At 41.9% G+C, this 27,739-nt stretch overlaps 1 protein-coding gene across 1 annotated transcript in view; it reads left to right on the forward strand.

Moving 5' to 3' along the window:
• sntg1 (syntrophin, gamma 1) overlaps positions 1–27,505 on the forward strand; it is a 159,581-nt gene extending 132,076 nt beyond the window's left edge. Inside the window, 5 exon segments of the mRNA XM_049010264.1 lie at positions 3,972–4,043; positions 16,054–16,206; positions 16,809–16,901; positions 23,301–23,411; positions 24,461–27,505. Coding sequence (XP_048866221.1) covers positions 3,972–4,043; positions 16,054–16,206; positions 16,809–16,901; positions 23,301–23,411; positions 24,461–24,649 — 618 coding nt within the window. The 3' untranslated portion in view covers positions 24,650–27,505.
• Positions 27,506–27,739: the final 234 nt, after the last annotated feature.

The following is a 27,739-nucleotide window of genomic DNA, read 5'->3' on the forward strand; positions in this document are numbered from 1 at the left end:
TTTCAGGTGTAGAAAGACTCTTGTACATGCTTTAGTCGTACAGAAACCATTAATCTTTTCAACCAGCCTTCTGCATTTGTTATTAGATGAAAACCCATCCATCTTCTGACAGATTATCCAGGTCAGGGGGGACCTGGAGCCTATCCCAGACAGCATAGGACATAAGGCGGGGGAATGCACTGGACAGGGTTCCAGTCCATCACAGGGCACATACGTACAGTGGGTACAGTTAGCTTAACTGCACACCCTTAGGTGATGTGGAAATCATTCTATTACGTTTATTTATCCAAAGTAGCACATAAAGGTGGGTTGGATAGCACTGTCAGCCAGTGTCTGTTGACAAATTGGGCTCTGGGGTCCAATATCACTTGACCAGCTATGGGATTTGAACCAATGATCTATAGGAAACCATTGTGACATTGGGGAGAACATGTGGATTCGACCCATACAGAGCAGCTGCAGGATTTGAAACCCCAAACCTAGAAGAAGGATAGAACAGAGCCGCTCACTAGAGCCACCAAGTTACCAACAAAATAAATTTCACACAAGGAAAACTGGTTTTGCTTGTAATCAACTGACAAAAGATATAATGCATGGAAATGCATAAATATTCTAATAATATTTGGTGTATATTCCTCTTACAGCATACATGACAACATAAAACTATGATCTAGACGTGAATTATACTTAAAATATTCTTGTAATATTCTTGTTGCAGAGTTCACGAGTTCACCACTGACAGTGACATAATCGAGTCACGATAACAGCTGGGATGAGAAGACTGAATACACACACTGTAGCATAGTTTAACAGGCAATATTGCATGCTTAGACTGATGACGCTTGAGGAGTGGGTATCTCAATCACTGTTGGGCCATGGACACGTGGAAGGCAAACAGAGTCCGGCCCATACTTTACCATCACACTGATACAAACCCAGTCAACGCCAGGGAAAACTCGTCAAATATACTGATTGGTCAGTGTGATATACATATGGACCGCCGACATAACAAATGTTGAATAGGAAAGGCTGAGAAACCCTGTTCTAGGAGTAATCTGGCCTTACGTTTACAAGGCTGTCCAGGCTTGCACGTGTCATTTTGCCTTTTGAAGAGTATTTCTCTGGTTCAGGTAGAAATAAACGAACAGGTGAATGAACATTGTGTCTGGGCCACACAAGAATGTGACCTTTGTAGCAAAATATGCAATAAAAAAATTCCCATATATATATATATATATATATATATATATATATATGGTTAATAAATACTTTATTTACCATATATACAGTGAAGGTTGTCCTGCTGACAGCATAGCATGCAGATGTCATATAATTCCAATTGATTATTTGCAGATTTTCACACTAACGCCTATATGAATGAAAGTAAAATTTGAACCTGAAAACTTTTGTTAGTGAATTTCACGAACAAGTACACTGATTACTGCCTAGCATAACTAATCGTCACTTAATGTCATTCAAACGCAAGCTGATGATGAATTTGCACAAAATGTACCCTTTAGTATTACATAGTGTTAAACCCCATGTCCCTATCTTTTCTTTCTTTTTAATTTTTAATTGTTGCGGGAAAAATTAATTCTGACATAAGACTGTATTCTTGATGACGGGGAAAGACTAAGATCTTCTGCAGTTCTGGAAATGTGGCTGCAGCCTTCATGATTGTAAGAGATTGGAGCCTTCTGACTTACTATTGTCCTGGAGATGTGGGAAGGGAGATGTCATGCAGAAGAACTGAGAGACGGAGAGAAAGTGGCAGGTTAGTTAAATGCCCCTGATGGGCTCGGTTTTCCCATTGTGAGAAGGGCTTCTGATGCTTGCGTACCTGGAGTTACTTACAGCCTCCGTCAGTTCTGCAGTGAGCAACGATAGTAGCATTTATGAGTGGGGACAGATGCCATTAGATGATAACATGTTGGTTTGCTGTGGTTCTTCAGTGACATGTACCTGCAACACAGGACAGTAGGCATTACGTCATACGTAGGACAGTGCTGATAAAGTGATCTGGAGATGAGTCAAGCCTCACACATGGATGACAACGCCTGATCCGGTGGAGGATCCCTATCAAAAATTTTTGCCTCCATTTTTGGATTCACGAAGTCTTAGAAATGCATGTTGCTTTACAGAATACAGAAGGGAAACCATATCAAGATCAAATTATATGGCAGTTTGGACATTTGAGTCTTGAGTTTGTGTTGGCAAGCCGTTGGACGGTCTCCCCACTGAGAAATTTTATATGCTGAAGTTGGCAGCGCAAAACAATAGTGTGATATGTATTTGGGAAATGTGCAGTGCTGCAAGTCTTTCTTTCACTGGAAACAACAATCAGGTAAAATCTCAGGGAAAATGAGGCCTGAAAAGTGAAGCAAATCAAGAAGAAAATCGAACCTTTCTTGGTAATTGATGTCCCTTCACCTCCCTCCTCTCCCCCTCATTGCTATTCATTGGCCAACCTCTCCCTCATTTCCTCAATGACTCCATGACTTCAGTGCTTCTCCTTTCAACTTTTGTCCTTTGTACCTTGTTAGGTGATTTTCTCATTTATCCTCAATTCTGACATTTCATCCTTTTCTGCTTGGCAATTCTCCTTTTTTTCCCCTCTGTGCTTTACTTTCTTACCATCGCAAATTAAATGCACTCTGCTTGCCTCTCTAGGGAAAGATGTCTTTGCTCTGTGGTGCTAATTGGATCTCTAAGCATCACACATATGCTGTTGCATAAACTCACTATGTCACTTCCTGTTACTGCCATTGACCACTGGTCACATTAAATATATCCATTTCCTTTTACCTGTCATTTGTCTGGTTGGCAATAATGTTATTCTCCTGCCATATTGTTTTGATTTACAGCCATCCGACCATCCATCCTGCCATCCGTTCATCCATCCATTTATGCATTCCTCCATTTTTGCAACTTATTTAGCACAGGGAGGACCCATTCTGTCCAGTACATATCAAGGCATGCACTGGCGCACAATTACTAAGGACTATTTTCTGTTTTATTTATTTTTTGTTTTTTCTTTATTTGATTATTATTTTTTTCTTATGTCCTGTATAGTCCTTTTTTCCTACTAATAGCATATATGCAAAAGAGATACATTAATTACTCAGTTCTTAATTTATGCCCTTCCTAAATAATCACTTGGTTTGTCTAAGGCCTGTTTCACAGCTGGTGGGATGATGTTTCTTATATAGAATATGGTGGTTCTGGGGGGCTGTTACTGCTCCTTTATGCCCCCAACAATGCTTTACTCACTTTATAGAATTCACTTTTACAGGCTTTTGGACTTTATGTCAGTGTACTTTTCTTATAAAATCCCAGCGTGCGAATGGATTTCTCGCATCCCTCTGAAACACTGAGTGTGCGCTACACAACCGTTTCTTGGCCTCCCGGGGACATTGTGTCGACACTGTGGAAATCTGCTCTCGCCGGGCTCCAAAAAGGCTCTAAAAACATAGATTGTATTTTAGACCCAACGTCACATAAGGCAAGATGACTTGAAAGCTGCCACAATGATCCAGCAAACCCACTGCATTACTCAGAAAGTCGGCTAGTGCGAGATGTTTGCATGTATGTTTTTTTTTAAAAAAAAAAAACATTGTTTTTGTTTTTATTTTCATCAGTAAACAGCAGTGCAAACAATGAAAAGCAAAAGCAGAAAGTGGGCTTTACATAACGACTTTAACAGCTTAACATTAAGAAATCCTTAATTCTTTAGAAATGCTTATAAAATAAGACATATGTATATATTTTGTATGAAGCATATTAACTGTATTAGTGTAAAATATGTTACCTATATTAATATTATATGTAATCATTTGTTTCCTTTGTGATATTTTGATATGTGTACTTATATTTGAAATATTTTCAAATGCATGCAATGAAATTGACCCCCCTAAGTTTGCCCATAATGCAAGATTCAGTTTTAACAAGGTTGTCATGGTTACTTGTTTCAGGTAACGACATGGGACTGGACGCGAGCAGAGAGGAGTTTTACGGTGTACGAAATCATGTGCAAGATATTAAAGGTAAGCAAGTGCTTAATCTGTCTCTAATATTTCCTATTGCTGTGTCTCTGGGCTGATACAGATGGTTTGAGAGATATTGAGGGATGATGCAAGAAGAACCCATATCTTTTTTTGAGAAAAGAAGTAGACTTAACTCAGCAGAAACAGGCTATCACCCAAAGGTGCTACCTAGTCTGCCTTTCTAGGAGCAAGGTTACTCTCAAAAAAGATTCTAGAAGACTGCAGGCCTGTCTTGGATCTAATAAAAAAAAGTGTTTCATTAACACCCAAAATCGAGAAGTGGGTTAAAGGTTGGTATAGGTCTCTCCGCTGTCCTCCCGAGAGTAACGCAAAGCAGTGTACTTCATCCAGACTTCCAGGAGGCTGGTCCAAAAGAACCACAGTGACCCTCAGAGACCGAGTGTGCTTTTACAGAAACTGCTTCGCTCTGCAGATTTTGGTGTAATCTTGTTCCCGCTTCGACAGTAGGTCTTATTCCCACACATATTTGTTTTTTGTACACATATTAAGTAAGACTCATATTAATAATCGTAATGTTAATAATCAATGATTACATTAACAATCAAGTAATCTACTGATTAATTTTAGACACACACTCACAGACACATTCACACACACACACACAGCTTTGTAATGATATCCTTGTGGGGACTCTGCATTCAATTCTATGGTGGAAACTGTAATCCTTACATGACCTTAACCCCTACCTTCTTTTGGCATTTTTAGTCACAGATTTTTATAAAACCGAGTTTCCCCTTGTGAGGACTGAAAAAAAAATGGTCCCCACAACATCAAAATAATAGGATTTTATTACATTGTGGGGACATTTGGTTCTCACAATGTAATACACACACACATGCATTATTGTAAGCTGTGGTGGGGAAGCGACAGGCTAGCCTTCATTTTGGCAGTAATCACAGAAAGTAAATTAGGCCAAATAATTAACAATAAAATAAATTAAAAAACAAAAGAAAAATACAAGATGTCACTGATATTTTTGGAAACATTTCATAAATGTTGCTTTTACTTTTACCTTTAACGGCTTCCTCTACCATTTGGTAGACCTCTGCAATTAACAAACTGCAGGGTCAATTTTGAAAAAAACTGTTGATTTTTGTTTATATATTGGCCCACAGAACAAAGAATTGATAAAAAAAAAATTTAAATGCCTTTTTCTGGGCGTGCCACTTAAAGGTTAAAGTCAACGTGAGGGCAAAGATAGGCCTGGTTACTCTAAAGGGTATATAACTTATAGTTGTCTATGGTTCACCTTGCATTGTTGGGTGAGTCCATTCGAACCTGAATGCCTATTTGATGATGATGTTGCATTTCAGTCATGCTGTTTATTGATATTTAAATTCTGCTTTGCAATTCTGACCGACGACTGCATTTTCATTCACTCTTAATGTGAAGTGCTCCTGCACAACGGATGCCTTCCTTTTTCTATTTCGAGCCTCGTCTGCTCTGCTCCGTCTTCCTTCCATCTTGTGGCCGAGTAACCGAGAAGGCAAATTTTAATCATAGCTTTTTTTTTCACTAAGTTTAATTGAGCAGGTGCGACACCTCATGAAATCTCATCATGTAGCTGAGAATATAATGAAATTGAGGTATAGTCTGAAGCTTGAGTTGGCTGTGTCCCTTTTTGAGTCTATACTTAAAAAGTTTAATTTTCATTTCATTTATGACACAGTTGGATCCTTTCATTTGGTTCTAATTAATAATTCAATCTAGAACACACAATTCTTAAGCATTATTCAAAGTTCTGCTACAATGCACAATGTTACCACAAAGTTTGACACAATGAAATGAAATGTTTTTCTTTCATTTTAATACATTACCATATTGCTTTCACATTACCATATTGTTTTCACTGAACCACAGTTTATTTTTTTATCCCATCATCCATCAATCGCAAGTTTGTTACAAAAGGTTAAAAAAGTTGACTTAGCTCAGCCGAGCAATGTTTGGGACCCATACGGGACTGCCACATGCGCGACTGTCTCAATCTGGACCAATTCTTAAAGTTAAACTCTCACATTATGCGGTCTGACTCACTTCCTATCTCGCATGCATGAAGTATTTAGAGGAGGTCAGTCATTCCTGTGCTTTGCAGCCATACATTTTCTCGGCTAATGTTTTACATAATATCCGCCGGTGGCCATGGTGTGGAGCAGGAATAGTTTTCTGCGTTTTTCTTGCTGCCTGCACACTTTTTTCAACCGTGGACAGCAGGATGGGCGAGGAGGGACCGGCATTAACCTATACACGACAACAGCTGTTGGGCCCGGACCCTGCGTCCCCCCATGTTATTGCGGCACTGCCAGAGGAAGGAAGTGGGAGCCCAGCTCCGGAACAGGGCGAGAAGGCACAGGCTATACCAGCCAGTCATCATGGGAACTGTAAGCTCTCTGGCAAACGGAATGGTTGGGCTCTCAGCACTGACCAGGGGCCCCGGGGAACACAAACGCTCACGTGCTTCACAGAATCTGTAGCTGAGAGCTAAAGCTACCATCTCTCACACTGGATGGACAGATAACAGAAGTCATGGCAATAAAAACACTGGAATGTAGAGCTGCCTGCTTTGGGAGTGCGGCCACATTCCACGCCGTAGGAGTTTTCACATCATTCTTTTGGCGGTGGATGTCCCACCAGACACTGCAGTCACCAAAGAGCAGATACATTCTGTGGTCAGCAAACTCATCACTGATCATCCCAATGCTTCTATTGCAATCTCTCGGGACGGCAGTCATGTTTCATTCTATTCCACTTTCACTGAATCCTACCAGATTCTGGAATATACCCACTTCACGCCCCCCCCCCACCCCCTACTGAGAGGGACAGGAGACCATGGGAGAGAACAGGGCCTTGGTTCTCTTGTCCACTAATGCTAAAGAGGAATAACACTATGTTTTCCTGACACCCCCGGGCCAACCTGATTATGAATCTTGTGTCTCATTCCGTCATCAAACCCGTCATTCAGCAGCTACCCATCATCAGGACCGTGAGGAAGTGGACTGAGGAGATCAAGGATCTTCTGCAGGATTACTCAGAGGAGATTGGGACATGGTCTCTGATTCATAAAGGGACTCATTCACTGTGTGATGAGCTACATCCACTTCGGGGTGGATAAATACAGCTCCCAGAAAGAGGCTGTTTGCCCTCTAACAAACTGGATCTCAAAGGACCAGGAGGACGTATTCAAGAAGAAGAAGAAGAAGAGAACATTTAGGTCTGCAGACCAGCAGGAGATCAAGCGAGTGCAGGCCCAGCTGATGAATCAACTCCATGAGGGACAAAAAAGCTACAGGAACAAGCTGTTACCAAAGCTACATCAGAACCGCATTAAGGAGGTGTGATAAGAGAAGATACGATAACACTTCACTTAACTGACAAAAGGGTTTTTTTTGTCCAGCAACTAGGATGTACAGAGAGGAGGATAATGAAATAAAATAAATAACAACCAAAATCTAAACATGGTAGAAACATGGGGGCGGAATAGTGATGCGGTGGTTAGCACTGTTACCTCACACCTCTGGGACCCGGGTTCGAGTCTCCGCCTGGGTTACATGTATGTGGAGTTTGCATGTTCTCCCCATGTCGTCGTGGGGTTTCCTCCAGGTACTCCAGTTTCCCCCCCACAGTCCAAAAACATGCTGAAGCTAATTGGAGTTGCTAAATTGCCCGTAGGTGTGCATGTGTGCGTGAATGGTGTGTGAGTGTGCCCTGCGATGGGCTGGCCCCCCATCCTGGGTTGTTCCCTGCCTCGTGCCCATTGCTTCCGGGATAGGCTCCGCACCCCCCGTGACCCAGAAGGATAAGCGGTTTGGAAAATGGATGGATGGATGGTATAAACATGCTACCGTATTTGTAGATTATACAAACAATAAGATCTTATAGTGAAAATGCAGCAGCAGAATGGACTGGGATGAGGATCATTATCCGCTACAGTCCGACTGGAGACCTAGAAGAAGAGGGGAAAACAGACAGGGCTAATGAGCTGAATCTCTTCTTCACGTGTGACTCTCACTTGCCAGCCCAGCCCTCCCCCGACACTGCCGGCCTCAGCGTGCTGGCCAGGGTTGGTGTTAAACTCATCTGTGCCCCCTCCCCTTCCACTAACGTCACACCTCCCTTTATTTTTCTTACTAAAGACACCACAACTGACTTCTTCACTGCTGCCATACGTCCCAAACTGTCTCTGCTGCCCAGATGAGGACGGAGCTGGGGAATAAGCAGAGGATATGTCAGCCAGCACTCTGGGGTTCTCCAGTACGTCCACAGTGGCCAGTACATTTCTATAAGCTTGTCGTTTGCTGGTGTAGCAGCATCGGTTTGTGTGATGCCAGACGTGTGAACAAACTCAAAAGAGAACTGGCTCTGGACCCACTGGAGACTGGTGCTGAGAAGAGGAAATGGGCCAAACTGGAGATGATGAACAATTCTAAAAACCTGTCTGTCTGCCTGTCTGTCCGTCCATCCGTCAGTCGTGCTTTTCTGCGCTCTTGTTGCCTACGTGTAATTACCATCCTGCAATTCACTAGTATTAACTGAAAATTGGGTCATACTGGATTGGGTTGTTGGGATCAGCATTATAAATTGTAATCATAATTCTGTATAAATTATAATTATTTTTAATAAATGAGTCTCAGCTTTATGGAGAAACACACCCAAGACATCTCAGTATGATCTCAACAATACTGTATCACATCATACCTGCAGTTTTTGCTCAAGTACTCAGTTTAATTCCAACCAAGATTTTGAGAATTTGTTGATGCACTTTTAAGAAAACTTTTACACGTGAACTTTGTTTTCCTAATTTTTGAATTGCATCTCTAAAAATATTTGACATATTAATGAAAACCAATAATATCACTCACTATACACTATTCTGTATATCACCTAACTCGGTTATGCTATCCTGTGAGGGTCGATGTCTGACCTGTGTACCTTTTCTATGTTTGGCCAGCACTTGCCGCTGGCCATCCTGTCTCCCTTGTGTGTTTTCCCTGCTCCCTGGGCTGCCGAATGGCTCAGCGGTTGACTGAACATGCGGCTTAGTCCTTTTCGTCATGAGTTTGAGGCCAGCCTCATCTTTTGTTTAATTTATTGGTTTTATTTTGTCCCTAGCATCTAGTATTGTTTATCTATGCCTTTGCTTTGTGTCCCTGTTTATGGTCTACTCTACCCTTTATGTTCTGCGGTTCTTGTGTTCCTAGTCTCTCCTAGTCTAGTTAGCCCTCAGTGTTTGTTAATGTTTTCCAGCCTCTAGTGCTTGTTATTTGTAATATGCCTCACCTGTTCCCTCTTGCCTTGTGATTGGTTACTTTGCTTAGGCTTCTCATCTAGTTGCTTGTCTTGTTAGTTGCGTATTGCGGATTCCAAGATGGCGCCACGAGAGTGGCAGCTAGTTACAGCAGCTCTGACCACCTTCTATTCTTTTAACCTATCTTATCTATTTTCCTTGTTTTTTTCACCTTTTCTTTCAACTAATCAAAAGTATGCTAGTCAAAGGCAACTTGTGAACTTACTTTTTTGTTTTTTAATCATTTACGGACTGTTTTACCCGGTACACGGAGATTCTTCAAGCAGCGGCTTCATTGTTTACACTCGGGATCAGCTGTTAGCGCTTCGTAACCAGCCGATACACCCCAGGGAAAGACCAGAGATCCCCAGGGAGCTGCGGCGGAGGAGACGGGGCTGCAGAGCTGGAGTTAAGTGTCGAGAGCGGAAGAGAAGGTACAAACCATCTGTACCCTCGATCATTATGGGGAATGTTAGATCTCTCCCTAATAAGATCGATGAGTTAACGGCGCTGACAAGACTTCAGAGAGAGTACCGGGAGGTGAGCATGATGTGCTATACAGAATCTTGGCTGACACACCTCACTCCAGACTCACACGTAACTGTACCGGGATTCCACCTGGTGAGAACGGACCGAGATGGAAAGGAGACCGGCAAGAAGAAAGGTGGGGGGATTGTGATGTATGCGAACGAGAGATGGTGTAAACCGGGGCACATCAGTGTTAAGGAGCAATGCTGTACACGGGATGTGGAGCTATTGGCGGTCAGCATCAGACCATATTACCTGCCGCGGGAATTCACGCAAGTCATCGCGATAACTGTTTACATTCCGCCGACGGCAGATGCGGCAGCAGCATGTGAGACAATTCACACAGTGGTGTCCCAGCTACAGACATCACACCCCCAAGCCTTCTTTTTCATCTCTGGGGATTTTAATCATGTTTCCTTGTCCTCAACTCTCCCTACTTTCACCCAGTATGTGGACTGCTGCACCAGGGAACACAAAACACTGGACTTACTGTATGCAAATACTAAGGACGCTTACAGAGCATCAACCCTCCCCCCACTGGGTCGTTCAGATCACAGCCTGGTCCATTTGGTTCCCTCATACATACCTTTAGTATGCAAACGACCCCCCACTACAAGGTATGTGAGAGAATGGTCTGAAGAGGCGAGTCTGGCACTGAAAGACTGCTTCCAAACCACAGACTGGGAGGTGCTATGCAGCCCACACGGGGAGGACATTGACAGTCTGACGGCCTGCATAACAGATTATATCACCTTCTGCATGGATAACACTGTACCGACTAGGAAAGTACGGTGTTACTCCAACAACAAACCATGGCTGACTCCAGACCTGAGGACTCTGCTGGAGCAAAAAAGGAGGGCTTTCAGATCCGGAGACCGAGAGGAAATTAGGAGAGTCCAGAAGGAGCTAAGGAGAGAGATAAGGCGGGGAAAGAACAGATACAAGAGGAAGCTGGAGGAGCAGCTCCAGCAGAGCAACACAAGAGGGGTGTGGAAGGGACTTAATATCATCACCGGACGGAGCAAGGCGAGTGGAGGGGATCCGGAGTCTGGCGACCAGGATTGGGCTAATAGATTGAACCAGTTCTTTAACAGGTTTGACTCAGTAGCCCAACCCCCCCCTATCCACCAGAGCTCATCACACCTCCTTCACACCTCCCTGCAACCCCCCACAGTAGTCACAGCACCGGGGATATTGGCGGCACCTCATCTGCCCCCTTTGTCCCCCAACGGCCTTACTGCCCCTCCCCCCCATGCCGTTCAGCAGGAGTCACCCACCCACAACCTACACTGTGGCCTCTCCATCACAACTGACCAGGTGCGGAGTCAGCTGATGAAGATGAAAACCAGGAAGGCCGCAGGTCCAGATGGAATCAGCTCCAGACTGTTGAGGGACTGCGCAGGTCAACTGTGCCAGGTCATCACATACATCTTTAACCTCAGTCTCAGTCTGGAGAGGGTCCCCGTTCTGTGGAAGACGTCCTGCGTGGTGCCGGTCCCAAAGACAACGCACCCCAAGGAGCTGAACCACTTCAGACCTGTTGCCCTGACTTCACACCTGATGAAGACCATGGAGAGGATTGTACTTCACCACCTTCGCCCGCTAGTCAGGAGGGATCTGGACCCGCTGCAATTTGCCTACCAGCCGAACATCGGGGTGGATGACGCTGTCATCTACCTGCTGCATCGGGCCTTCTCTCACCTAGAGACGGCTAGGAGCACTGTGAGAGTCATGTTCTTTGACTTCTCAAGTGCCTTCAATACAATCCGGCCCTCAGTGCTGAGGGGGAAGTTAGAGGGAGCGGGAGTGGACCATCAGTTGTCTGCGTGGATTACGGACTACCTCACCAGGAGACCCCAGTATGTGAGACTCCGGGACTGTGTGTCTGAGGTGGTAGTCTGTAGCACGGGGGCCCCACAAGGAACAGTACTCGCCCCTTTTCTCTTCACCCTATACACTGCGGACTTCAATTACAACACGGACACTTGCCATCTACAGAAGTTTTCAGACGACACTGCCATTGTTGGTCGGGTGTCAGAGGGGAACGAGCTGGAATACAGGGGGGTCATCGATCGCTTTGTCAGCTGGTGTGAACTGAACCATCTTCATATTAATGCCAGCAAGACGAAGGAACTGGTGATTGACTTCAGCAAGAAGTCTTCTCCTACTACACCGGTGAACATCCAGGGTCTGGACATTGAAACGGTGAAGGAGTACAAATTCCTGGGTGTTCACCTAAACAACAAACTGGACTGGTCTACAAACACTGAGGCAGTTTACAAAAAGGGTCTAAGTCGTCTTCACCTGCTTAGGCGGCTAAGATCCTTTGGGGTGAACAGGACTCTCTTAAGGTCCTTCTATGACACTGTGGTAGCATCTGCTATCTTTTATGCTGTGGTCTGCTGGTGTGGTGGAATTGCAGAGAGGAACAGGGGGAAATTGGACAAACTGGTGAAGAGGGCCAGCTCTGTCCTGGGCTGCCCACTGAAATCCATCGAGCAGGTTGGGGATGAGAGGATGCGGTCTAAGCTAACATCCATTATGGACAACACCTCCCACCCCCTGCATGAGACTGTACGAGCTCTGAGCAGCTCATTCAGCAATAGACTTCTACACCCACAGTGTAGGAAGGAGCGCTACCGCAGGTCATTCTTACCAGCGGCTGTCAGACATTATAACAGTTTAGCGTGAGTATTTTTTACTCATATATGTTTAACTGACATATCACATGCTGTAACCAGGATCATTCACACCCCACCCCCGCACTTGTGTACATATCTCTGTACATTTTGTACATATCTCTGTACATCTTTATTTATTTCCAAAACTTTTGTACATTTGTATTTATATCTTTGTGTATCTACCTGCTCCTATTGTTCTATATTACGTTTTTGTGCAAGAGCTCTGTAACACCTAAATTTCTCATTCGTGGGATAATAAAGGTTTATTCTATTCTATTCTATTCTATTGAAGCACCTGCTTTTGTTCTGTTCCTTGGTGGTTCATCCATCCATCCATTTTCCAAACCGCTTATCCTACTGGGTCGGAGCCTATCCTGGAATCAATGGGCACGAGGCAGGGAACAACCCAGGATGGGGGGCCAGCCCATCGCAGGGCACACTCACACACCATTCACTCACATATACACACCTACAGGCAATTTAGCAACTCCAATTAGCCTCAGCATGTTTTTGGAATGTGGGGGGAAACCGGAGTACCCGGAGGAAACCCCACGACGACATGGGGAGAACATGCAAACTCCACACACATGTGACCCAGGCGGAGACTCGAACCCAGGTCCCAGAGGTGTGAGGCAACAGTGCTAACCACTGCACCACCATGCAGTCCCCCTTGGTGGTTCATTGTGACTGAATCCCTGTGTGGCAGTTTGTTTGTTAGTCGTAGTCAGTGTAGTTTCTCCATGTTAGTTCTTGTAGTTTTCCTGCGTCTCTCGCCCTGCCACCTATAGTATTTTTGTTTCCGGTGTTACTCCCTGCCTTAATTTCTGTTTTATTTTTACCCCTCACAGCCCCTTTATTTTCTGATTTGCTCTTTATGTTTGTTTTGATAAATAAGCCCTGGTTAGTTGGGGTCATTATGTGGGTTCACTCTCCTTTCCACATGCCTGACCTTAATATTCAGTAGGGATGTCCCAATCCACTTATTTTGGTACCCTGATCCAGTGCATTCAGTATTACATCTGCTGATTACCGATTCAATCTTTTAATAAATATTTAATTATATATGCACATACAGTAGGTGTCGGTGCATTCAGAGGAAGTCTGGCCTTTTGCAGCACTCTTCCTTATGGTGTTTCTGCTAGTGTCTGATTAGATTTGTTGCATTAAATGAAACTCTAGGTATCTGCTCTCAAAAGGATGGCATTGCAAACACTTCTAGTTTAAAGAATTTCCACGCGGCTGACATCTCGATAGTTTGTAGTTTGAAGCCATGCACCTCAGGCTAATTGCAGCATGCGATGGAAGCTTACGATCTGAGCAAATCACGGAGCTGATCGATTAAAAGTCTCGGGGTAGCAGTCTTTCACATCGGCTCAGGACATCACTTATATCCAGGATAATTTTACCACGTAAACGTGCTGGGAGCATCTGATTGCGTACCCCAGACATTCTCAGAAACAGCTAAATTGAGGACATTTGAGGTACCTTGCCGATTTTACTGTATCAAACTTTCACCTTTTTGAAGAACTTTCAGAAAACCTTTTACCAACCTTGCGGGATTTTGTGATTTTCTGTAAGGCATACAGCGTCACTCTGCAGTGGTAAAATGCAGGAAAATGCAGCCACACTTCCAGAAAGTTAATGATAACTATGTGATCTAAAATCCATTCATTACTGGCAACTGCTTAACAGGAGTAGGTGCACTTTCCGGACGCACGGAGCACACAGACAATGTGGGTCATTTGCAGAACCTAACCATGTGTTTTGGGGCTGTGGTGGGGATCCTGAGAACATGAAGGAAATCCTCATAAATACAGGAAGGAGGTTAACTTCACAGACAAAGAGGGAAGTGAAGGGGCATCTTGGGAGGCCGCGCACAGCGGTACACACAGCATTGCCCACTGGGCCAGCATGCTGCTCGCCGTAATGTATCTATAAGTTGTGCAATCGGATTTTCTCAATCAGTTTGAGAAGTTAATAAATCTAGCCTTACAGACAAAATGAGCAAGGGGTGCTTATTAATTAAGAAAATAGTTTGTGAAGAAACAGCAGTTTTTTTGTCTCATCATTTCTGTAAAATAAAAGCACACAAAAAAAACTATAAACTTAAATTTAAAATTGTATGTCACAGTGTGTGTGTCAGTACAGATCAAAATGCTGTTTCTGCATTTGTTATATATAAATTAGGCTCTTAAATTGGCTGCCCGAGGAATTAATGAGTTTTTTTTTTTTTTTATTATATGCTCTTATGTCGTAATTCTCTTTTCATTGAAGTATGTTCACGTTTATCCACAAGTCTCAGGGTACAGATTTAGTAAAATATCCTCACTGGAATATTACAACCATCTTTATTCACAAATGTTAGAAAAAAGAGGAGATTTGGGAATTTGTTTTAACAGAGTGCTTTCGAAATGAATGTCCTTTATAGGGTAATATCATTTTTGGGCCAAAAGGAAACATCATTTGCTATAAAATGGTCTTTTCTTATAATGGCATTCAGTTAACCTGGACAAGGTAATTGTTTCATTAAAAGTGGCAGATTGTATGCAAGGTGATAAATTCTACATTTACATGGTCTTCTTGGTGCATTGTAGAAAACATCATTGGCATTTTTCATTTTAGTTATTTTTTTAGTTATTTTCATTTTAGTTATATTTCATTTTAGTTACATTTAGTTATTTCATGTACTGATCCATCCATCCATCCATTTTCCAAACCGCTTATCCTACTGGGTCGCGGGGGTTCCGGAGCCTATCCCGGAAGCAATGGGCACGAGGCAGGGAACAACCCAGGATGGGGGGGCCAGCCCATCGCAGGGCACACTCACACACCAGTTACTCACACATGCACTCCTACGGGCAATTTAGTAACTCCAATTAGCCTCAGCATGTTTTTGGACTGTGGGGGGAAACCGGAGTACCCGGAGGAAACCCCACGACGACATGGGGAGAACATGCAAACTCCACACACATGTGACCCAGACGGAGATTCAAACCCAGGTCCTAGAGGTGTGAGGCAGCAGTGCTAACCACTGCACCACCATGCTGCTGCCTCATGTACTGATCTTCACATTATTTCAGACTGCGAACGTTACTGACATGTCAACATGGTGAGACACGGACTGTAAACGATACAAACTTCAGATCCAGACTTGAAAATGACATTTTGAATGACTATTCAAATCCACTATGTTGTAGGCTGAACGGGCTTATGCAGTGATCCTGACACAGGTGAAAAAATGAATCCTGTAACAATATATTAGTGCTGACATCTGAAAGATTAAGACAGTGATGCTGAAATATTGACTTACTTGACTAAAATCTTCTAATTGAAAAGTAATTTAATACAAATGAATTATGTAAAATTTCCCATCTTCAGAATTATTATTTATTACTCAGGGAATTAAACACGGCAGGGATGACAGACCATCAAAGGCTGCAGATAAGCATCGGCCGCATGTGTGGTGTGACAAGGGCATGTGACTGTAGGCTTTTTGCAGGACAGCGACCTTCTGGACCAACGGAAGCACTGCTTCAGCCTGCAGACGGAGTGCGGGGAGGACCTGTTCTTCAGCGTGGAGCTGGACTCTGAGCTGCTGGTGTGGGAGAAGGCCTTCCAGATGGCTACCTTCTTAGAGGTCGAGAGGATGCAGGTGCAGCCCATACACAATATCCCAGAGCACATGTGCTTCCCCACCCACTGTGACTCAGAACAACCACTGAGACGCTGCACAGGTCCAGCAGCAACGTCTGAGTCTAAGAATGTCAGTTACGGAATGGCGCCAGCATCCCACAAGCTCCCCTGTGTTAGGTGCTTATGTCAGCCAGCCAGGGCAGCCTTTTCACAATGGGGGAAGTTAATGTTTCAGTAATTTGTCATATTTATGTTGTGGGGATCTTTATTTTTTTTTTATTTTTTTAAGCCTTCATCCCCTTATTAGCATCTCATCTATAGTCCTACTTGATATTAATTTTCTCAGAATTTGTCATCCTATGCTCTTTATTCTTCCTAGTACATGCAATTCTAACTATATAGAAAAAGATTCTTTTTTTCCCCGCAGTACCCGTACACTTCCTTACATGGTCCTGGGGTCTTTCACTAATAACAGCCATCACCGTGCCTCCTCTTATACACACGACAGAGTAGGGAAATGGCTGCAGTATTCATGGGCAGATTAGCTTAGGCTCACTCCCACGTAGCTGACAATCAGTTCCGCTTCTCTAATGTCACTTATTGTCTTGCCTCCCCTCCCAGTGCAAAACGTACGCCTGCATTATGGAAAGTCATCTCATGGGACTCACAATAGACTTCGGCATGGGGTTTGTCTGTTTCGATGCAGCATCTAAGGTAGGTTCATGCCGTCCAGCTGATGGTTTCATGCCAACGCATTAATATTACTGAGAGTTTCACTGTGTCTCTGATTGTGACTCTTTATATTCAACTGCTTGGTTGAAACAAAATCTTGGTCTGGATTTTGACTTTCAGGACCAGAACCGTCAATCTATGTGTACCATAATTATGAACGTTCATATCGTTTCAATATTATGAGCAACGTGATATGGCCTGTACACTTGTTTTATTGCATAATTAACAGGTTTAATTTACTGTTTTTAAACAAATTCAACCAAGGTTTGAATCTCCTGCTGGCATAATCAATCATGACACCTGTCATCTTCTGTATAAAAAAGTTTGCTGTTTTCTACATATGAATTGTAGAATACCGATATTGTGACATTCGCTGAAAATACTGTAATACAGTGATGCTTGCGGTTCACGAACACAATCCGTTCCAGGAAAGTGGTCATGAACCAATTTGTACGTGAACCAGCGCAATTTCTTCCATTAGGAAGCATTGAAATTCAATTAATTCGTTCGGAAGCCTACCAAATAATAATTTTTGTTAATTAATTTTCTGGCTTTTATAATGAAAACACAATATAGTGTGGCGATGGGCGGACTCAGGCATTGCGGGAGCGGAGAGCGACATGGAGACTTGCTTGCTGGGGAAATCACGCTCTTTATTAACAGACCTTAACCCTTGTATTGTTGTTGTTAATGGTTGCGTTTCCCTATTGTCACACGTGTATTTGCCCGTGTCTTGTGTGTACCAGGTCCGATCCTCGCGTACATTTAGCCTGTGTAAATCTTCCATTGTGTGCGCATCTTGCAGTTCGGTGTCTTACAACCTTGTGTTTCCCGTCAGTATATTTTGGTTCGGTGCTCGTTGGGTGCCTGTTGTGGTCCTTCTATTTACAGTTGCATGCAAGGCATGCTGGGACATGCAGGGCATGCTGGGACATGCAGGACATGCTGGGACATGTGCACCGCCGGTGCTACACTAGTACTTAAAAAATTAATCTGGTCGAGGAATCTGTTCGTCAACCAAATTTTGTACCTGAACCAAAGGATATTTTCACAAAATTTTTGGTCGAGAACCAAATTGTTCGTAGACCACAGTGTTCTTGAACCACAACCATCATTTTTACCACTGTATCATTTTTAGGGTATATTGCCCACCCGTAAGTAATACAATGTATCCATGCACCTTTGCTGCAATTTTATGGATATAGTTAGATGCACTTCTATAGGCCATGCATGTGCTTTTCATTGGCTGATGTCCAATGAGGATGCTGTATGTCTCTGGTCCACTGCCAAGGGTATTTGCTTTCCAGCTGCTGGTTGCAAAAGAAGGCTAACACAATCACTGGGGAGGTCAGAAGTCAGGGGTCATGGGTCCTCGCCTCCCACTAATCTCTAGTCTGTTTTCCAAAAGATTAGCTAGGGGGCCTGTAAATCCCTAGATACGTATCAGTGAATGTCACACATGATGTAATCCACCCGATAATACTATTAATGACTTGTTTTTCTCCAGATCAAAATGATTTCCTGGCTAAAATTTTCAGTAAGGAAATTAATTCTCATGCTGCAGCATGTCAGGGCCGTTTAAACTTAATCAGACCTTTAACTTACAAGTGTTAAGGAAGGGGAGGGGTCCCACAGAAGATTCCTTCTGAGATAATTGCAGTCGTTCTGGGAATATTTGTCCTCTGCAGTCACTAGATTTGCAATCATTTTTGGCTCAGGATATTACAGTTTCCTATTATAAAGATGATCCAACCACTTTCAAACACTTAAATTAAGCTTAATTATATGCTTTCTGTCAAAACAAAGAGATGTGTTTTTTGTACTAAGATACTAAACATTGTTAAGGAGCAAAAAAAAGAATAATTATGCATTCACCTCAGATACCAGAAAGAATTCATGTGAAGCCTTTCCAGAAGATGAAATGTTTACTGCTTTAGCGATTTGTGATAAGATCATGTATCTGTATCCCATTACCAAAAAAAATAAAAAATAAGAACTTTTAAAATGTCAGAGCTTTTCTTAATCCACTTAAAGCTTTAAATTCTGATTGATCTCTGAAAGATACAGGTACCTGCCTTATTGAATTTATGATTAAGTTCCTGTTAGTTGAGCAGGATTAATTCCTTCCCATAAAGGTCTAGTTTTAAGATGCAGGTATTTTCTTGCTTCTAATCACCATCCTAGGAAACATGAATGTGGATGGTCCTAATTGCCTTTTTCATTTAGTTTCTGTAGCAAGATCTAACTGGACAATAAGATTTAATTTTGTGAATGTTTAGTATTGCGTCTTTATTTAAAGTTAGATTCAGTGACACCATTGTCTGTTCTGGGCGATTGTATAGAATGATTGAGGTCGGATTGATTTGCTTGATCTTTAAATAGAGTGGCAGCAAAATGAAATGTTTCTGTAAACTAACCGGAATGTTAATAATGAGTTGCTCAGATAAAATAAAATATAGCGTTATACCACAGCGCCGTTAAATTCTCAAACCTGATTGGTCAGAAGACTGTTGATTAATTTTCCATAACCACACACATGGTGGCAGCCAGACCAGTGACAGTAGTAAGTCAATGCACTCTTAGACTTTAATATAACTTAAGATTATTGACGTAGGACACAATTTAAAATTAACAAAAATTTTCAAAACGAAGAAATTGCAAAGAACAAACACATAATGGACAATATTCAAATTTCTTCTAATATTTATGGAGTAAAACACACCTATGCTGAATGACAATTTACAATTCCAGAGTTATCTGGCTTAGGAGAACAAACACAGTATCAACTGTCACTTCAAGATACAAAAGTGAGTGTGAGTGAGTGAGTACGAACTCTGTTGGCAGAGACACAACAAAAATAAACACAAACAAACAATCGAACAAACAAACACAAATAAATAAAAAAAATAAATAGGCCAGCTGCAGGGCTGTTATTGGGTTTCTGATTTGGATTGTATCTAAGCAAAACATTTAATCATTAGCGGAAGTGAGTTTTTCCAAGTACTGTACTATGAGCATGCTGGGCTGATAAACCTTAAAGTCCCCCCCCCCTCCCCACATACACACACTGCACTGCACTGCACTTCACTGCACTGTACACAAAGAATAACAATCGGACATTGTTGCTGCTAATTGCGCATTTTATTCTATTTGTACATATTTCTATTTTTATTCTTAACTCTATATTCTATATTTTTATCTTTATATTCTATTATTATTACAGTTTATATTTTATTTCTTTACATTTTATTTGACCACATTTCATCCTTATCCTCTGTTTTTATTTTTGTATTCTATTTTATTCTTAATAGGTCGGACACTGCAAATACATTTCACTGCATGTTGTACTATGTATGATTGTGGTTGTAACAAACCACAAATCAAATCTGACAAATAAAATTAGAATTTGACTTGAATGGATAGCATGTTGGGGCGGTGTGAGGCTCGGCAGGCTAACTCTCTGAACCTCTCATCAGAAGGTCGTCCATTCAATTCAGCCTTGGCAGAATTGTCAAATAGGCGGCTGGTCCTTCACTGTGACCCCCAAGGTTTGCTCTCACCTACATGTACCTTATGGAAAAAAAGATGTGGTAAACGAAGAAAGAGAATTTCCCTACATTATTAATAACACATCAGTATTCTATTCTATTCTATTCTATTCTATTCTATTCTAGTAATACTTACTGAAGATGTATGAAACATTCTACATTTTTTTTGCATTACAAGCCCCTAAGAAATACACTTAAGACACACAGTAACAAACAGTATAAATAAGCATATTCACTCACTGAAGTCTTGTAATATGAATCACAGTGATATTGTCTTATTTTATGTAAACTTCTTATTTATATAATTTAAATCATTTCCAGACATATCAAGGTCATATACATTGCTCAAAAAATTAAGAATATAAGAAATTTACAAATGAGAGGAGGCCATTCGATCCATCAAGCTTGTTTGGGGGGAACTTAGCTAATAGCTCAGAGTTGCTAAAATCTTATCTATCGCTGATTTAAAGGAACCCAGGGCTTTAGCTTGCACTACACTAGCAGGAAGACTATTCCATACTCTAACTACACGCTGTGTTTTCTAGAATTCATTTTAAAATGTTCTCCTGCTAATTTCCACTTATGGCCACGAGTTCTGCTATTTAAACTAATATTGAAATAGCCATTTGGCTGAACAGCATCCAGACCTGTTAGAATCTTATATGCCTCGATCATGTTCCCCCTTAGTCTCCTTTGCTCGAGGCTGAACAGATTCAGCTCAGCTAACCTCTCCTCATAAGACATTCCTCTAAGACCAGGAATCATTCTCATAGCCCTACGTTGCACCTTTTCCAAAGCAGCAATGTCCTTCTTAAGGTATGGTGACCAAACCTGCACACAATATTCAAGTTGGGGTCTTACCAAGGAATGATATAAGGAACACTTTTTAATCAGAGTATAGCATCAAGTCAGTTAAACTTCTGGGATACTGATCTGGTCAGTTAAGTAGCGGAGGGGGGTGTTAATCAGTTTCAGCTGCTTTGGCGTTAATGAAATTAACAACAGGTGAACTAGAGGGGCAACAATGAGACGACCCCTAAAACAGGAATGGTTTAACAGGTGGAGGCCACTGGCATTTTTCCCTCCTCATCCTATCAGACTGTTTTTTCAGTAGTTTTGCATTTGGTGACGGTCAGCGTCACTTCTGGTAACATGAGACGATACCTGGACCCTACAGAGGTTGCACAGGTAGTCCATCTCCTCCAGGATGGCACATCAATACTTGCCTTTGCCAGAAGGTTTGCTGTGTCTCCCAGCACAGTCTCAATGACATGGAGGAGATCCCAGGAGACAGGTAGATACTCAAGGAGAGCTGGACAGGGCCTTAGAAGGTCCTTAACCCATTTGCAGGACCGGTATCTGCTCCTTTGTGCAAGGAGGAACAGGATGAGCACTGCCTGAGCCTACAAAATGACCTCCAGCAGGCCACGGGTGTGAATGTCTCTGACCAAACAATCACAAACAGACTTCATGAGTTTCTGCGCAAAAGCCTGTTACACTAAGTTATGGGAAAGGCAAATGCTAGAGATTCCACCATATTCATGTTTAAAAGTTTGTGTTGTGTAAATATTTTGCGCTGCACGTCCCTGTGTGTGCAGTAAGCAGTGCACATGCCTACGGTTTGTAAGCACGTGTTACTATGTTGATGACGTGCCCTTTAAATAACAGTGAAATTCTGCATTGTTGACTTTAGACCAGGTATTTGTTGGCGAAGGGCGCAATTGCTGTCTGCCGCCTCAAGATAGCAATATGCCGACAATGCACAGGACCCTGCGTGCAAGTACACTTGCTATTTAAACGACATGGACGCTCAGATTGACGCAAGTACATTTGCTATGTAAACAACATGGGCACTCAGATGGACGCAAGTACATTTGGTGTTTAAACGACATGGGCACTCAGATGGACGCAAGTACATTTGGTATTCAAACGACATGGGCACTCAGATGGACACAAGTACATAGGCACGGGATGGGAAAATGACAACTGCGTCGCACGTGGTGCCACTTTGTGCTAGCTGTAAATAGGGCCCATAGAGGTTATGGAAACACTAACAGAAGGCGACATATACTCTTCATTTATGTAATGTGCATTCTTTACCATTGCAAGTATATTTTTGCCTTATATATATGGGCCAGCCCATCACAGGGCACACTCACACACCATTCACTCACATATCAGGATCGGACACACACATATATAATGTGTGTGTGTGTGTCGTGAGTGTTGCCCCCTCAAATCCCCTGACTGAATCCTATAAAGCTGGCTTGGAATGAGTCTGATTGAGAAGCCAACTTGGGCCCAGGCCTCATGGATCCACAGACACTTCAGGGACCCCTGTTATATCCTTGGTAAACCCTCCTCTGTAATCACTGCCATGGTGACCTTTGGGGCATACAGAGGACTCGATGTACAAGCCAGGGGACACCCACATACATTCATGCACCAAGGGCAATTTAAAGTCAACTGAACATTTAGTTTGTAAGTACGATCAGAAAAAAAGACATGGTAATATGCAAATTTCAGCTATAAAGCAATCAGCACACCATGACTGAGTCACTCCCCTTTAATCAGGCTTCCCCTGAAGAGAACATCTCACCCAACACTGAATCTATCTCCCTTTCAAAAGATCTTTGAGGTTTTATGTTTTCAAAATTAAACTTCGAAGTCAGTTGATTTATTTATAACTTTTATGTTCACCGTTTCACCAGATTCATTAAAACTTTATTTCAGCAAAATGATAATAATTTTATCATGGACCAATTTGACACTTATCTGTCATTTTTTTTGAGAAAGGCTTGTAATGGTGTGCACACCTTCTGCTACCATACAGGCCGTCCTCTGGAGATACAAGTTCTCCCAGCTCAAAGGGTCATCTGATGATGGGAAGAGCAAGATCAAGTTTCTGTTTCAAAACCAAGACACTAAACTCATTGAAGCTAAGGTGAGTAAAAAGATGTCTAATGCTGTATATGTGAAACTACACCTCTCAATTACTATACTGATCTCTCGCAAAACTGTAGCATATGCTGTAATAATAAGAGATGATAGTGTCACATCCAGCAGGGAGCTGTGGAAACGAATGAAACAGGATTTATTTCGGGCTAACACACTCAAAACAACAAGCGACGTCAATGACCGAACTGGGGAAACATGCTTAAACACAGATACTGGACTAATGATAAAACAAGAAAAAGCTGGTAAACATGGAGAATCCACACGGGGTAGATGAGGGGGCGTGGCACACGGGGTAGGTGAGGGGGCGTGGCACACGGGGAAGGTGAGGGGGCGTGGCACACGGGGTAGATGAGGGGGCGTGGCACATGCGGTAGATGAGGGGGCGTGGCACACGGGAGGATCGGAAGAGCGGGGCATGACAGATAGGGCTGAGAGGAAACTCTCCTCTGAGTTTCCACTGATGGACATCATTGATAATAAAGAGGACGTGGTGAGGCTGAATGAACAGTTTATGGTAATTCTGTTACATTTATTTAGAAAACCAATCGTGATACAAGGCTTGAAGCTGAAAAAAAAAATATGAATAAAACAAAAAGCAAACCCTGGAAGTCTTATCTGATGTTTTTCATTCGTGTGGGAAATGCAGGAACCCATGAAAGAGGCTTCTACTTTACACTGATCTTGCCATTAGTGTTATATTTTAGTTCTGCATCAATGCATACCTATTGAATTATTGCAATATATGCATCTTCTTATAACTTGTGTCCATCCATCTTCCAAGCACTTACTCAGTACAAGGTGATGTTGTTGGTCTAGAGCTTATCCCAGACAGCACAGGGCACAAAATAAAGGTATGCTGCCTGCCACAATTCCCTTTTGCAAAGTGTAATAGCATTATATATATATATATATGATATAATGATACGCATCATCTGACAAAAATACCTGAATGTCTGTCATAAAGCATGAGATGTCATCTGACGTCACAGGCTGTAGTTCCACTGCATTAGAGTAACGGCTCTTGCCTTCCCACAGGAGCTGGAGTTCTCCAACCTCTTCGCAGTGCTGCACTGCATCCACTCGTTCTTTGCTGCCAAAGTGGCCTGCCTGGACCCCTTGTTTGTGGGTAGCCAAGGTGCAGCCGCTGCATCACTGACTCCAGCCCCCATGGCTGCCCCCGTCTCTTGTACTGCTACATCTGGGAAGATCAAATACACCACTTGACAATCCCTGAGAAGGAACCTCCCCCATCCCCCGCCTCCGTCCTCTCACCCCCCCATCACTTCATCACTAAGGCAAGTGCAGTGACAGAGTGGCTAATCCAGGTTCCCGCTGTTCAAGAGCTCCACATCCTCTACTCTTTATTTGGGTTCTACGGGAACGGAAGATGTTACCATGTGTTACCTTGTTTTTTTTTCCCATCTTTCTTTCAGTCCAGCATTAACAATATAAACCCTGTTGTAAATTAGTAGTACCTCATTTGATGCCGTTGTCACTAATGTAAATACCGGGTCAAAATGTGGGGTCACCACAGACATAATAATGCCATTCTATTTTTACAAACCGATCGGCTCAACGGAAATTCCACATGCAAATGAACTGGCATCACGTCATTCTAACTGTGCGTCATATCATACTAAAATACCTTAGTATCTCTGCAGACATTTGCACATACCTGACCTTGATTGTTGTCTGAGTTTAATTTTGTTTCTAATTCGCTTTCATTTTATTTAAATGTTGATGCCCTTCGTTTATGCTCCAAAAGAAATAATGAAATCGAACGACTACATTTTGAAACTCTTAAGTAGCCCAACTAGTTTCAAAGTAGTCTGTTCCATCTCTCAGTGCATTAAATCGTTTTTTCCTTTAAGTGATTTTAAGGTGCTGCTTTGATATGGCACTCATCATCCCAACGTGATGATCTGAACTTAAAGGTGACAATCCGGATGAGTTTGCTGCAGTTGGGTAGCTCAGGGTTTGTGGGTTTTTTCTTTTCTTATTTTTTTTTTTACCAAGATCATGAGACACATAAATTAGCTGTCAAATAAAGTGAAGAAGTCAGCCAAAGTTAAACAGCATTTTTTCACTGTACAATTTGTCTGCAACAAACGTGTACTTTAGGCAGTGAGCTAGCAGTTAAACACAGATATCTCCATAGCATACACAACCAGGGAGATTCATCCATTCTAGTTTTCATGAGGAAGCCAGGACATACAAAACCAGGAAGCAGCAGCAGCAGAGCTCATGTGAAAATACATTTTATGCAGTAGATGCACAGATGCATTGCTGCTTAAGTTACAAATGCGTTGCATTTGCATTTCCCCATTGTAATTACAGTAACATGCTCAAAATGACTGAAATGAATCGCCTCTGTTTATTTTTTAACCAACTGCAATCATTTTCTAACTAAGTAAACCTGTTTCTTAATAACAGAATAGCAGCTTGTGTTTAGCCGTAATCAGTTTGTCTTGGACTTCTGCCGAATCCTGTCGTGTGTTTTTTACATGCAGATATAAACAGAAAAATCATAGAGTTTACATTGGTCCGTGTGTGTAGTGAACCGTTCAATACCTGCTTTTTTAGCATTTGTATACAGTTGAGTCTGTTAGGTTTCAGTGTTATAAATACCATAAAGTCACGCTTGTCTCGCACAATCTATTTTGGTGAAATATCAGTTATCTGGGTTGTTTAACGATGCTTTGACAAAACACACTGTAACGCGATGAATCTTGTATTATAGGCAACCACTGAACAAACGTGATCAAAAGCAATATTGCAAATTACGAATTAGCATTAATTCTACGGCCATACCGATGAACAACTGCCCATTGCCATTGACTCACTAATCCCATAGCGTCAATTTCTTTTCAACCTATGTACCCAGTGTTAGTCATCAATAATTATTTGTACTGTTTTTTTTCTCATAACCAATTTATGGTGTTGTTGTGTGGCTCGTCACAGACATAGTGATGTTTACGTAGTAATAACTGTAGTTATTACTATGTAATGGTAAAGTTTACATAGTAATAACTGAAGAACGGAGCACGCATTTGTAAAATAGAGACATGTTTTGCTTCAATCGTTGCCTGAGGCTTTCCAGTCAACTGCAGATACCTCACTCACAGCACACCACCATGCCTACACAGTCACGGCCCTATAATTCTTTCATTTCAGTAGCTAAATAAGTGATATGTTCACTTCCAGTCCCTATTTATTATGCTATTGTATAGTATAAATATATAGAATTGTGGCTTTCTATCATTGTAAATGAATAAGTACTATTTGATTCTTACTACCCATTAACTTAGTGTGGACCAAGTTAAATGACCTAAATTTTTAAAAGAAGTATGTATAGTATTACGGATATCAAAATTTAAGATGCCTTTTTTATACACTTTGTCCTGTACAGATCAGAATATATTTAAACTGACAAAAGTATGCTGTCACTTTATCGAGGATTAAGCATGTTTATATATAGGGTGACAAAAATTTATGCATTGCAAGGAGTTGCAGACTTCGTATATTGCACCATGGCTCAAAGTTGTTTTCCTCTTCACAACTGAAAGCTTTCCATTATGGCCTTGTGTTGTTATTTTCTCCCCTTTGTATGTTATTTTTCTAGTTTCCCACAGATTAATTTCTGTTTCTTGCAATGGAAATATCGCCTGATGTTGCCGACATCCATCGATGTGTTTTGACAAAAAGAAAGCAGAGCGTTTATACAAATTAGAACCCCGAGACAGTTTTGGTAGAAGCTCAAACTTGGTCCAGACACTGATCTTTTCTTGTTCTGAGATTGTGTTCCTTCGCTGCCTCTCAGTAGTAGTCAAAGGGTCAAAAATTACATAATAAGAGGAGTGTTACAGCAGAACAGGCTCATTCCTCTGTACTGCTAAGTAGTACATTTCAGATTTCAAATGGCACATTAAACACTATGCAAAAGGACACAGATGCAGTGAGGCTGCACTTAGCTAGATATGGAGGCTCCTAGCAACTAATTTTAGAACATTTCACCCTGATATATAAAAAGAATTGAAAAGTTGGGTTTTATTTTTTTGCCAAATGATAACTGTTTATGATTAAGATACTAGAATACTTAATAAAATATTTTATAAACTGTGCATGGATGTTTTTCTTTATTTGAGAAGGTAGGTACGAAAGCCTTCATTTGTGATGGCTGCCAGACATACAGTATAGTATCTATTTTCCACAAGAGAAAAAAAAAAATCAATCCCACACATGAAAATGCTGAAACAGTAGACTATTAAATAAAGTGTTTAGATTCTGTTTTGAGACAGATTTATATACCATCAC

This window comes from Brienomyrus brachyistius, chromosome 4 (assembly GCF_023856365.1).
Source record: "Brienomyrus brachyistius isolate T26 chromosome 4, BBRACH_0.4, whole genome shotgun sequence".
NCBI lineage: Eukaryota > Metazoa > Chordata > Actinopteri > Osteoglossiformes > Mormyridae > Brienomyrus > Brienomyrus brachyistius.